The sequence below is a fragment of the Leptopilina boulardi genome, unplaced genomic scaffold (assembly GCF_019393585.1).
Source record: "Leptopilina boulardi isolate dan_hultmark-lab unplaced genomic scaffold, ZJU_Lbou_2.1 LbouV2_278, whole genome shotgun sequence".
Taxonomy (NCBI): Eukaryota; Metazoa; Arthropoda; class Insecta; order Hymenoptera; family Figitidae; genus Leptopilina; species Leptopilina boulardi.
Window position 1 is genome coordinate 464,174 of NW_026137838.1, and position 14,869 is coordinate 479,042.

Genomic DNA, 14,869 nt, shown 5'->3' on the forward strand with positions numbered 1-14,869 from the left:
AGTTTTTAAATTTTCTGAAAATTAGAGGTGAAAATAGTATTAAATAGCACAAGAAATTTTTTTTATATACATATGTGGGTAATCAATATTTATTTTCCTCTCTGAATGTTTACAATAATAAAAAAAAATACATACGTAAATTTTTGTTGGTCGTTGTTGATGTGCTTATTTTTTTTTTTGTAAACTATTTTACTTTTTGTAGCCACAACTCTTTCTTCTGCCTCTTGCTCTTTCAAATTTACGTCCCTTTGAACGAACAAATGGTTTTGTATGCGAATGAGGAACACCAGGAGCTGCTCCAAAGTGTTTCACTGCTTCGCGTGCATTACGGCGACCCTGCATCAAAACTGTTTTACATCCAGTTGGTGCTCTCAATGCCAATTGATCGAATGTTATTATTTCACCTCCTGCTTTAAGGATCCTGCCTCTTGCTTTTTCCGTTACGCGAAGAGCGCATACCTGAAAACAATTATTACTATTAAAAATAATTTAAAATAATTAAAAAAAATTAAATAATTAAAAAAATAATTAAAAAAATAATTAAAATAAAATTTTAAATAATGTTTTTCCATTTAAATTGAAAAAATACTGTTTTAAAAATTGTTTCCATTTTTTTTTTTTTTTTTAATAAAATAATATTGAATACCGTTAGCTTTGGAACGTCGAAAATTCGTGAATCGTCAGTAACAGTACCAACAATAACAGCGATACAATTTTCTCTGCCTGGTTTCTTCATAAATCGAACAACACGAGCTAATGAAATCGGTGGACGATTAATTTTACTCATAAAGAGACGTTTTAAAATTATTTTATTGAATTTTGAATTTGTTCGTCTTGCCAAGAAGCGATAGAGCTGAAAAAATAATTCAAAATTATTATTACGAAAAATAAAATTATTTACCTAAATTAGTAAAATATTTAAAAAGGAAAAAAAAAATATTTATTTAGAAACTAAAAATTTGTCTCAACTAGTATAATAGACTTTTGTTAAAAAAAAACAATAAAAGCCAGAATAGGAAAGTTGATATTTTTTTTGTAGCGAAACATTCAAATTGGATCAATCTCTCAATAATCAGATTGACACAGAGTGCAGTTCGCTGTATTAGATTTTTTACAAATAAATAAATTATCTAATTTTAAAAATAAATTTAAATTATTTTAAACTATTTCAATAATTAAAACTTTTTTTATTAAATAAAGTAAATAAACATAAAAATAAATAAAAGTAAATTGAAGTAATTTTTGAAAAAAGGTATTTTTAATATTTAAATTTAAACGTAATAAAAAATAAACAGTAAAAATAAATTTTCCATCAATTATAAAACTATTTTAACAGAAATTTACAATAAACAAAGAAATTTCAATAAAAATCTGTTTTTGTATAAAGCTAAACAGTAACCTAACCTAAAAGTAAGGTTATGTTTTCCAGAAACAAAAAAAAAATAATTCAATTTACAAAAAAACTAAAATAAGTCGCAAAAAAATATTAGCAACAACTGATAATTAATTAATGTAAAATTTTTTTTATAAACAATACCTTGACAAGAAGACGTAAATAAACATCTTGTGATCTTGGCTCAGTCCTTCGCACCTTACGATCATGTTTATGATTAATATCGATACCCTTTAAATAAAAATATATTATTATTTCAACAAATTAAAACCATTTTTTTCTAATTATATCATTAATTTTAAAAAATTTATATTTATTTCAAAGATGTTTCTGGATGAAAAATGCTACAATAGTCACGTTTTACTCACCATTTTGACAATCAAAAGTAAACTGACATTACAACAGCTGATTTTTCGCGCATGTCACACACAAAAATGAATCACGTAGTAGTATCACAAACACATTCAAAACTTAACTTTACCCGCGAATATTCAAAAATATTTGCTGAAAAATTGGAAATATTTACTCACACAATATTTCGCATAAATATTAAAAATATTAAAAATATTAAATAATTATATAGATATTAAATAATATCTATTAAATTTGTTAAAATATTCCATAGAAAACAATGGGGAATATTTCAAGGAATGTTACATTTAAATATTAAGAATATTCCATTGGGAATATTAAAAAAAATTTATTATAAATACTTTAAAGAATATTAAAAAAAATATGGGAATATTATTGTAAAATGTTAGAGAAATATTCCTAAAAAAATAATAGAAAAATACTTCCTATAAGGAATATTTCTAGAATGTTAGATAAAAATATCTTTATACTGAAGATATTCCACTGGAATATTAGTAATATTCTATAAGAGATATTCCTGAAATATTAAATAAATATATCCTTACGATATTATAGAAGATATTACGCTGGAATATAGGTAATATTCCGTAAGGCATATTGGTAATATTCTTTAAGGAATATTGGTAATATTCTGTAAGGAATATTGGTAATAATCTATAAGGAATATTGGTAATATTCCGTAACGAATATTGGTAATTTTCTATAAGGAATATTGGTAATATTCTGTAAAGAATATTGGTAGTATTCTGTAAGCGAATATTGGTAATTTTTTATAAGGAATATTGGTAATATTCTGTAAGCGAATATTGGTAATTTTTTATAAGGAATATTGGTAATATTCTATAAGGAATATTGGTAATATTATGTAACGAATATTGGTAATTTTCTATAAGGAATATTGGTAATATTCTGTAACGAATATTGGTAATTTTCTATAAGGAATATTGGTAATATTCTGTAAGGAATATTCAGAGAATGTTAGATAAAAGTATCCGTATGATATTACAGAGGATATTACACTGTAATATTGTTCATATTCCATAATAATATTATAGATATAATATTTTAATATCTAATATCTCTAGTGTTTTTTTTTGTATATGAAAATATTTTTGTTGCTTATGGAATATTCCATTAAACTGTTAAATATTCCATGGAAAAATTAAGAATATTAGAATGGCCTACACGGAATATTTAAATTTTAAGAATATTCCTCAGGAATATTAGTAATGTTAAAAATATTCCAAAGGAATACTAGTAATGTTAAGAATATTCTACAGAAATATTAGTAATGTTACATTCAATATTCGTAAACTTTTTTTCTATATTAATATTTGTTAATATTCCACTAAACTACATTGGGAATATTCTATTGGAAATATTAAAAATATTCCATAAGAATTATGAAAAATGAATAAATTTTCTAATCGTAGGTCACATGAGTACACGTTTATATTTGTGTTATATTAAAAAAATAGTATATATATAAATATATTTATAAATAAGAATGGAGGGAAATGTTATAAAAGTGATCTTTGGGGAAAGGTATATATTACACATAAGCATATATATATATATGTATGTATACATATGTGATGGTCGATTAATGATGATGGTACCCAGGAAGGACATTGTAATTTTGCCTCAGGCTAGGCCACAATGAAGGTGAATCAAAGCCTTTAAAATCCGTTACCAGATGTCACTTCGTTAAATTGAAAAGTTTGAACATCAAAACTCTTTCAGTTCTCATGCACGATTAGGTATGCAATCTGCAAAACGAACTCAGTGCCGTACTAATGATAATAATAATAATTATTATTATAAACAAATATTTATTAATTATTATTAATATTATAAACAAATATTAGTTAATTATTATTAATTTTATAAACAATGTTTGTTAATAACAATTATATTAATAGATATTATTTATTTGTTTATAATAATTATAATAAACAACTATTTGTTAATTACAATAATTATTATAAACAAATGTTTGTTAATAACAATTATATTAATAGATATTATTTATTTGTTTATAATAATTATTATAAACAATTATTTGTTAATTACAATAATTATTATTAACAATTATTTGTTTATTACAATAATTATTATAAACAAATGTTTGTTAATAACTATTATTATAAGCAATTATTTGTTTATAATAATAATTGTAATTAAAAAGTATTTGTTAATAAAAATTATTACTATAAACTAATATTTGTTAATAATAACAATTATTATTATAAACAATAAAATTGTTTAAAATAATTGTTATTAACAAACATTTGTATAAAATATTAATAATAATTAATAAAACTATTTGTTTTTAATAATTATTATGATTAACAAATATTTGTTTAAAGTAATAATTTATATTAACAAATACTTGTTTATAATAATAATTGTAATTAACAAGTATTTGTTAGTAACAATTATTATTATTATAAACTATTATTTGTTAATAATTTGTTAATAATAATCATTATTATTATTATTATTATTATTAACAAATAATAGTTTATAATAATGATCAAATATTTATTTATAATAATAATTGTAATTAACAAACATTTGTTTAAAATATAAATAATATATTATTGCGATCAAAATAAATTTTTTATTTATTTATTTCACGATTCTTTATTAATAAAAAATATATGTAAAAAAATTTATTTATCTCAGAGCTAAATAAATATTTAGTTGCTTCAAATAAATGATTTTATCAAATTTTCGTTTACTTTTATTGAAAAAAAAACGAATCACTAATGAAAAAATCGTTTTTGTTTCTTTTCAGTCAGTCTTAAGGGGGTTGATCACCCTTTTAAGCCTCAATTTCCTACCATGGCTTTAAACAAAAATTAAAAATTTATTTTACAAAAACCTCTGTAAAAAATTCTTATTTTTATTAAAATAAATTTTCAAAAATAATTTTTTTTAATTTAAACAAATTAGAATGGGAGAAAATGAATTATTTTTTTTCAAACGGGTTTTCCGCCTGATTGACACGCACCTGACCCCCAGGTAGTGGTGGCATACGGGCCCCGTTCTCAGGTAAGTCCTGACGTTCGCCAGGTAAACTTAAACAGTAGACATTCGGTCGTCTCTTGGTCAGCTGGTTCTGTCCACCAATTCAAAAAAAAAAAAAAAAAAAAAAAGTCTAGTCCCAATGTTTAGGATTACTGACGCGTTATCCTTAGGATTAAAAAATTAGAAAAAAAAAATCGCACATACACACTCCTTTGGGGAAAAATTAAATCAAAAAAATTGAGCGCGGCTCGCGCGCCGCTTTGTGCGCGAGTGCTCAAAAAAAAAAAATTATTATTTTTTTTTATTGTTTCCAAAGAAAAACGGAAACATTGTGTAAAGAGGGAACCAAAAGTTCCCTTGGAACCTCCTCCTCCTCCTCATTTTTTTTTTTTTTTTTTATTTTGAGGAAGGAAACTAGGTGTGCTCCAATTTCCCGGTCGGACCGGAAATGACTATATCATACGCAAGCGAAGTGCCAAATGGCTCCAGCTTTGGCTGTTTCTGGAGGATCCTGATAAAGTGAGTTTCACTCAATTTTATCGGAATATTTCAAGAAATTTTGTCCCTGACAAAAAAAAAAAAAAGAAATTAATTTTATAAAAAGAGAAAAATATCAAAAAAAAAATTTAGTTAAAATAACTGTAAAAAAAAATTTGATTTGTATTTTTACAATCAAACTGTTTTTTGGTGTTGAGTACAAATAATTTTGTTTTTTTTTTTATTGTAAGAAAGAAAAAAAATTTTTGGCAAATAATAATTTGGTTAAAATACTATAATTATTTTATTAGAAATAATTCGATGTTATCCAATTTTTTTTTTTTGTTGGGTTAAACAACAAAATAATAATTTATTATTTGACAGACAAAATGATTGAAAATAAAATAATAAATAAATTAGTAATTTATTAAAATAATCAAAATAATTCAATTGATAATTTTGTTACAATCAAAATTATTGCTAAAACATAAGAATCTTTTTCTAATAAAACTTTCCTTATCACAATCAGTGAATCTTAAAAAACATTTTTCACTCTTTAAAAAATAATTAAAAGTTATTTTTTAATTTAACATTTGTTTTTAGTATCGATCATTATTATTATCATTATTTATTATTATTATTATTAATATTATTATTATTAATATTTAAGTAATAATTAATTAATAATAATAAACTTTTTATATTATTTCCTTATAATTAAAACAATTCGTAATAATAATAATAATAATAAATAATAATTAATATCAATAAGATAGAAAATTTTTTATTAAAACGTGGACCAAATATAAAAAAAAGTAAATAAATCGACAATCGGATTTAAGTAGCGTAAAATTTTTAATTATATAAATTTTATATAATTCTCAAAAAAAGAAAAAAATTTTCGATTTGAATAAAAACATATGTTGTAACATATAGTACGTAAAAAGTAACAATATTATTATTTTACTGAGATTTTATTTATTTCTTTTTTTTTACCAGAAAATCGTGATTTTTCATACATTTCAGAAAACGTGTCTTTTTATTGAGCACAAAAATAGACAAAAAAAAAAATCTATTGATATGCAAATTTTTTTTATGAAAAAAAAATTATTATTTGAAAGAAAAAGGAAATTTATTTTACTTTGCAAATTTTTTTTTTTTTTTTTTTTAATGAAAAATTAAACGTCTAAATGTATATATATATATGTGTGTGTGTGAATGAAACAAGAAGTGTCGAGAAGAAAGCGGGACGCAATCAATTTATAATAAAGTAACAAACATTTATTTATATCTTACATAAGCTTCTTTTTCTTGTCCTTGAAAAAAAAAAATTTTTTTTTTTTTCAATGGTCAAATAAAATTTTTCTTATAAGCATTTAATTACTTCCTTTATAAATAATATTAAAAAAGATAAAGTAAAATTAGTTGTTCATTTTTTTTTCTTTCTTTCTTTTCAATCAAAAATTATTTATTTATAATTTTGTAAAGAAAGATTTTTTATTTATTATTATTATTATTGTTATTATTATTACTATTTATTAATTAATTTTCTAATTAATAATTTAATTAATTTTTATTTTAAAACTTTTTTTCGTTTAATTACTGTATAAATAAAATAAAAAAAAATTTTGAGTGCAAATAATTTTTTTTTTTTAATGCAATTTATAAACTTAACTTGACACTCTTGGTACACATTTGAATGTGTGAGAGTTTCAACTGAAGAATGAGGCCTTGGCAACAGTCGCGAGTAAAGCAATTTCCATTTTTTTGCGATTTGATTTTCAATTAATTTTTTCTACTTTTTTTTATAATTATACATTGTGTAAAAAATATATATATATATATATATATATATATATATATATATATATCAATTTACACACATGTTTTGACGAGACTTAAAATTACTCACACGATACATTTTCATTTGTAAATACATATTTATTTAAATTATAAAACATTTACGTCCAGAAATTTTTTTTTAAATTTTCTTTTTGTTTAATTATTTTTATTTTATTATTTTTATTCTGAATTAAATTTTTTTCAAGTTTTTTTTTCTACTTTTTCTATAATTTATTTATTCAATATTTATTTATTTTGTAAATTTTTACTTTTAGTATTTATTTTTAAATTTCATTTTTCTTTTTTTAACTAAAAATTTAATATGTTTATGTTAAATTTTCTCATAGTTTAAAAAAAAATAATTTTATGTACATAATTGGAGAAAATAAAAAATTGTTAAAATTTCGTCGCATTAAATCCTATAGGTATTTTTTATATATAAAAGAATAATAATATTCTGATATAACACACGCTACAATTTAACTGATAAAAATTTATTGTCAACTCCATTAGAAAAAAAAAAAAAATTTATTTATTAATTTTTGTGAAAAATTGTTTTTCATTCTACCACATTGATGTAATATTTTCAATTATATTTTTTTTTACTCTCGTATATTGAATAAATAAATAATTTAATTTATTTAAAATTTTATTTTTCACTTTGTTAATTTCTAAGTTAATTAATTTTTTCTACTATTTTTCTTTATTTTTTAAATAATTTATTTCTATAAATAAATAATTTTTTTCTACCTAGATATACTAAATATTAAATTTTTTCTGTACATATAAATAAATTTTTTACAATTCATGTTGTGTAATTTTATTATAAACTAATTTAAAAAAAATGTCCCTGCAAAAAAAAAACGTTATTGCAAATATGAAAATAAAATGGAACTATAAAATTCAGGATATCGAATTAAATATATATACCAAATATGAAATAAAAAAAAAAAAAAAAAAAATTTAATTGGAAAATTAATTTTTATTTCCGTTGTGTTCGTTATTCTATATAAATAAATATATGTATTTTTTTATATATATATACATAGTATGCAGCCGATAAGAAAAAGAGAGAGAGAGAGAGAGAGAGAGAGAGAGAGAGAGAGAGAGAGAGAAGAAGAAGAGAGAAAAAAAATCAAACTTTTATGGATTCGAATGTCGACCGCATTTAGTAAACGAGAGTGCTGCCTCTCGAGTACAAGCACCTCGGATTTTAAAACAGTATAGCACATTATAAGAGACAAGGATATTGCGATATTGCAACCAGTAGCGCGGTATAGAGGTAAAATTGTTGTGCAACAATTTTAACTTTCGACTCAAAGAGTCGCGAGCTCACTATATATTATATATATATATATATATATATATATATATATATATATAAGGCTAAAGCTCCATAGGCCTGATTCTATATATCTTATAATATATTTTTTTAATTTTATTTTTTTTCAAGGTGCACTCAAGTCCTTGAGAAAGGATTCCACGAATATCCCATATCTCTGAATACACAAAAAAAAATCCCCCGAAAAAAACCTCAAATTTTTTTTTTCAATTTTTATACTAAGGCACTAATTTTAAAAATGAAAAAAAAATTTAAACATTTTTTTCACTTATATTTTATTAATTATTTATTATTAATTAATTAATTAATAAAAATATTAATAATAATAATAATAATAATAATAATAATAATAATACCTAATAGGTATTAATAATAATTAATAAAAAAATTATTTATTAATAATAAAAATAATAATTATAATAACAATGATCAAACAGAATTATTGTATAATATTATTATAATTAATAATTAATAATCTGGATAAATAATTAATGTATTAGTTAAAAAAAAAAAAAACAATTAACTGAAGTTCAAAAAATAGATCCGCATTAGTTTAAAAATTTTTTCAAAATGTTTTTTTTTTCCTTTTAATCGCACATATAAAAAATGTAACCGTCAAACGATAATATAATTGACGTCGATGATTCAACACGTGATTACTGTTCATAAAATTCTTTCCGCGAAAAAAAATTTTATCTTTTTTTTAAAAAAAAAAAAACAAAATTTAAAAAATGAATTATTTTTTAAAAAATTTTATCTTTTTTTTTAAAAAAAAAAAACAAAATTTAAAAAATGAATTATTTTTTAAGGGTGATTCAATTTAAATTCTAAACTATTTTAATTCTAGTTTAAATTAAAAATTTTGAAATTGTTATACAAAAAATTTCTGTCCAAAAAAAAAATATATAAAAAGTCCTTTTTTGAAATTTATATTAATTTTGACGAGAAAAAAAAGTTTCTTTATTTATTAACTTAAAATTTATAATAATAATATTTGTTAATAAATAAAAGAGAAAAAAAATGGAAAAAAATCATGAAATTTTCAAAAATTGTGAATTTTTATCTTCAATACATGTACAATATACACTTGAAACTTTGCATCATCGCGTCCTAATCAAAAGCTGGATTGCATCGAGGCGTGATTCGATGTTACGGCACTCACCTGCTTCATTTAGAAAGTGTCTACGTTTAATGTTTTATAGTTTATTTGCCGATTAACCACAAATCGAACCACAATTTATCGATAGCTTCAATGATCTTGAATCATCGTTAAATTACTATAAATATTAATCACAAAAAAAAACCAATACAATTTGTTCACAACCACTTTACACTTCGTTGAATGTAAACAATTTTAGAAAAAGAATTAAAAAATAATTTTTTTTATAAAATTTTAAATAATTTCTAATACACTGAAACTCTTGTTATTGAGACACATACAATCGATGAGTCACAATAGCTGAGGTTGTAGTGTATAAAGAAGAAAAATTAAAATACTACAGTGAAACTCGTGTTAGTGGGACGCTAGATTTTTAGTGTCTCAACGGCAGAGGTTTTAGTGTATAAAAAATTGAATAAAAAAGGAAATAATACAGTGGGACTCGTGTTAAAGTGACACTTGATTTACAATGTCTCAACAACGAAGGTTTTAGTGTACAAAAAATCGAGTAAAAAAGGAAATACTACACTGGAACTCGTGTTACAGGGACACAAAGTTTTCAGTGTTTCACTAACTTTGGTTCTAGTGTACAGAAACGAAACTAAAAATACTACAGTAGAACTCGAGTTAGTGGGATACGAAGCTTTTAGTGTCTCACTAACTAAGGTTTTAGCTTTTAAAAAAATTTGGGAAAAACGAAAATAATACAGTGGAGCTTGTGTTAGTGGGACACTAGATTTTCTGTGTCTCAACAACGAAGGTTTTAGTGTATAAAAAATCGAGTAAAAAGGAAATACTACATCGGAACTCGTGTTAGAGGGACACAAAGTTTTTAGTGTCACATTAACTAAGGTTTCAAAATGCAAATAAAAATAAAACATTACAGTAAAACTCGAGTTCGTTGGATAAAACGTTTCCAGTGTCTCACTACCTCGAGTTCTAGTGTGTCAAAAAAAAATTAATAAATACAGTAAAACTCTCGTTATTGAGATACATATTCTAGCGATGTGTCTCCATAACAAAGGATCAACTGTATTAATTAAAGAAAAATTTTTTTTGAAAAAAAACTAAAAAATTTCTATGTAAAAATTAAAACGCAATGTCGAAGATGTTGTCGGGAAAATATTTATATTTTTGCAATGTTTGCGGTTGCACACGTGCCTCAAGTGCAATACTTGAAGTCAACTGATGATAGGAACATTAATGTGTCATCTTATCATTCACCTTATGATCAACGTACACTTCACTTCCTTTGCTTTTATATTGTTACTCTTTAGTATTAATAAAATTTAACTACATGTTTGGTACCTTGTAGTTTTGTTTATGCAAAGTTGACGTTTTTTTTCTCTCTCTCTCTTTCTCAAATATATTGTTTATGTATATATAGTAAATGAATACTGTTTTCATTTACTTGACATTACCTTCATGCTTCATTCTCATTTCATATTCTTTCAAGTAAATCATTCTGTTCGCCATTTTTTTTTTTTTTTTTTTTTTTTTAAATAACTCAAGTAAAATATGGTTTAATATTTTATAATGAATTATTAACTGGAAGTAAATAATTCATTATATTTTATTGTTGAGCAATAAATGACATACTGTTTAACAATGGCTGTATATGACAATGTCCATTGAATTTGGTAAAATTATAAAGAATATTTCCGAATAAATAAATAAAACGAAATTTATTTAAATAAATAAATTGAAATTTACTTAAATGAATAAAATAAAATTTATTTAAATTAATTAATTTATTTATTTTTTAATATTTATTTAATAATAAATATTTATTGTATTTATTATTTATAATTATTATAATTATTTATAAATAAATATGAAAAAATTTTTAATATTTTTCATTCTGTTGAACGGGGAGTGTCTCTATATAATAAATACAAAAAAAAAAAAAATCCTTAATATACCTGAGAGAAGGATTTCGAATTTTATCTTTGTTCCTGAAACGGATCTTTTAAAATTTTAATTTATGTTCTGTCACATTTTGTTTTCTTCTTCTTAAAAATAAGGTCGCTATATGGGACTTTTTTTTTTAAGCCAGGGATGAAGAATTTGCCACACAACCTGTTTTCTTTATCTTTTAAACATTTTTTGAACTAGTTCTATTGTAAAGAATTTTTTTTTTCCCCTTTTCTTAAAAAATATTTCGTCCTCCCAAATTTTTAAACCTTCTATTTTTCTTTAGTAGAAAAAAAAATGATTTCAATAGGTATTGAAGAAATTAAATAGAAATAAATTTATAGTGTAAATAAATTTATTTAAAAATATATTTTTTTATAAATATTTTTTTATAAATAAATATTTCATAAATATGTTTTTATAAATAAATATTTTATTAATATATTTTTTTTTCGTTTTAAATATAAAAAAAAATTTGGATTAAATTTTAAAATATGAAATTTGCAAAGTAACGACGACCTTTTATGATATATAAAAAGTGGCTTTCTCGTGACTGTACCACGATATATAAAATTGAGAAGGAAATAAAACAACAACGATTTTGATCTATAAATATACTTTACCAAGTCCAGGAATAGAAAATATCTCGTCTGGTTATTATACTTATCGATTTTCCATCCGCATTTATTTATACATATACATATATATATATTTTATAAATATATTTACTTATAAAGAAAGCGCCTATCCCGGAAGTGTCAATTAAATTGTCGCCGTAATTATCAGTTGTGTAGATTCTCAAGAATTCATCTAACCGGACACCATAGGCTTACTTTAAATGGAAATCGCGACAGATTAAAATAGAACACACTTATATCATCTTCCATAATATCTTTTTCTTATCCTTCTAAATATACGCTACTCGATTTTAATCCTTTTTTTTTTAATGAAAATTAATTATTTTTGCTCTTATTCAATTCATTTAATTTTTAAAGTTTTTTTAAAATAAAAATTATAAACAATAAAATTTTTTTTAATTATAGGAAATTTTATTAAAATTAAAATAATTTAAAATACACTTGAACTCCGTTTATTGAGACACAAAAGGGACTAGTCTCAGTAACTGAGGTTTTAGTGTATTAAGATTTTTTTTTTGCTAAATAAAAATTATAAAAAGTAAATTTTTTTTTCTTATCAAATAATAAAATTGAAATAATTTACAATACACTGGAACTCTGGTTATTCAGAGACGCAAGGGATTGGTCTCAGTAACTGAGGTTTTAGTGTATTGAGAAAAAAAGGTAAAAATCATACACTGGAACTCTAGTTATCGAGACTTTAAAAACGACGTGTCAATAAGAAGAGTTCTAGTGTATTGAAATCAAATGAAAATCAAAAATATTACAGTAGAACTCGTGTTAGTGGGACGCAATAATCGTACACTGGAACCCTAGTTACAGAGATACTGAGAACTTGATTTAGTATACAAAGTTTTCAGTGTCTCAATAACCATGGTTCTAGTGTACAAAAAAAAAAAAAATTGAAAATAAAAATACTACAGTAGAACTTGAGTTAGTGGGTTACGAAGTTTTCAGTGTCTCACCAATTAAGGTTTCAGTGTACCTATAAAAAAAATCGAAAAATACACACAATACCAGTAAATATTTTTAAATAATTTCAATTCTAAACTTTTTAAATTAAAAGCAAATTGAAAGTAATTAAAAATATTTTATTTTCCATTATTTTAAATAATTTTTAATTCCAAATTTTAAATAATAGAAATTTCAATTTCTTTTTATAAATTTTTTCCTTTTTTTCACAATGGGAAATAAAAGTAGTGAATACAATCGTTTTGTTAAAGGAACAATTCGAACATATTGAATAGTTTTTAAGGCGTACATATATGTAGTTTCAAGATATTTTTTGTAGTTCATTTTTCACTTTCGAAAATGAAGTTTGACTTTCTGACCCACTTTTTTTTCTGTGACTTAACATTCTATGTAAGTAAAACAATTTTTTGAGTTTAGGAAAAAATTAACTTTTTATAAAATAAAATTTATAAAATAAAATTTATAAAATAAAATTTATAAAATAAAATTTATAAAATAAAATTTATAAAATAAAATTTATAAAATAAAATTTATAAAATAAAATTTATAAAATAGAATTGATATATATAAAATTTTAAAAATAAAATTTATAAAATAAAATTTATAAAATAAAATTTATAAAATAAAATTTATAAAATAAAATTTATAAAATAAAATTTATAAAATAAAATTTATAAAATAAAATTTATAAAATAAAATTTATAAAATAAAATTTATAAAATAGAATTGATATATATAAAATTTTAAAAATAAAATTTATAATAAAATTTTTCTAAAAATAAATAATAATTTATAATGTTATTTTCTATTATAGTTTATTGTTTTTATTTTTATTTAATGATTTTCATTTGATTTACTACAACTTGGAAGAATTCCATTTGTATAAACCGCTAAATAGTATGCCTATAACAAATATTTTACAAGCATTTTACGTCTCTCGATTTCACACACATTAAATAAAAATAATAATTGTAAAATCTATAATTAAAATTTTTTATCGACAATTATTACAATTTTATGACATTACAATTGTTTTACGTTAGACACGTGCGTACAATATTATTAATAATAACTAATAATAATAATAATAATTCACTGTTTGGTAATTCAAAAACGAAATTAAAATTTAAAGACGAAATAAAATTATTTTTTAAATACAAAAAAACATGAATATATTTTTTTGAATTTTATTATTATTATTATTATTATTAAAGCGCAAGTGTTCAAGAATTGAAAGTCTCTTCCGCAATCGTAGCCGAAAGTTTCCATCAGTCCTTGATTGAATCGTGTTCTGTGGGTTAAATGATTTTTCACCAGGGTCGCAGTATTTTTTTTTCTTTTTTTATTATTTTTTTTTTTTTTATTTACATTAATTATGACTTCGTATTGCTTTCGATGAACGTGCCAACAAATGTACTTTATACGTTTGCCTCGATTGTAAGTGTCGGTAAAATTTTAATCACTCCCCTGCTCATTTCATTGAAAAAGTATTAACTTCCGTTTTTATGGTTTATTTTTAAATTTTTAGTTTTTTTTTTAATATATGGAGAATAAAATATATTTTATTTATATAAATATGAAATATAATAAAGAAATAAATTTATTTTTCCCCTTCCCTAACTATAATTTATAATAAATAAATAAATAGAAATTTGTCAACTTCATTAATTTTTTTTTTTTTTTTTACGAAATTTATGCTCTCTCGAACAAATCTTCTTAACTTTCTC

The 14,869-nt window shown here is 21.7% G+C and overlaps 2 protein-coding genes across 2 annotated transcripts in view; one reads left to right on the forward strand and one right to left on the reverse strand.

Moving 5' to 3' along the window:
- Positions 1 to 71: 71 nt before the first annotated feature.
- Positions 72 to 1,837, reverse strand: LOC127281949 (60S ribosomal protein L18). The gene is made up of 4 exons (XM_051305968.1): positions 1,762 to 1,837; positions 1,538 to 1,624; positions 647 to 853; positions 72 to 459 (listed from the first exon to the last, which is right to left on the reverse strand). The coding sequence occupies exons 1-4, from the start codon at positions 1,762 to 1,764 to the stop codon at positions 190 to 192; spliced, it is 567 nt and encodes a 188-aa protein (XP_051161925.1). The 5' UTR covers positions 1,765 to 1,837; the 3' UTR covers positions 72 to 189.
- A 2,999-nt stretch (positions 1,838 to 4,836) lies between these two features.
- The window catches only part of LOC127281951 (uncharacterized), a 70,813-nt gene continuing 60,780 nt past the window's right edge, over positions 4,837 to 14,869 (forward strand). The window contains exon 1 of the mRNA XM_051305970.1: positions 4,837 to 5,317. Within this exon, the coding sequence (XP_051161927.1) occupies positions 5,247 to 5,317 (71 nt within the window). The 5' untranslated portion in view covers positions 4,837 to 5,246. The remainder of the gene's footprint in view (positions 5,318 to 14,869) is intronic.

Excerpts from the sequence above, each read along its gene's own strand:
- LOC127281949 (XM_051305968.1), bottom strand. Across the intron at positions 854-1,537 it reads ATTTACGTCTTCTTGTCAAG|CTCTATCGCTTCTTGGCAAG; the intron begins GTATTGTTTATA and ends TTATTTTTTCAG. Across the intron at positions 460-646 it reads TCGACGTTCCAAAGCTAACG|GTATGCGCTCTTCGCGTAAC; the intron begins GTATTCAATATT and ends AATTGTTTTCAG.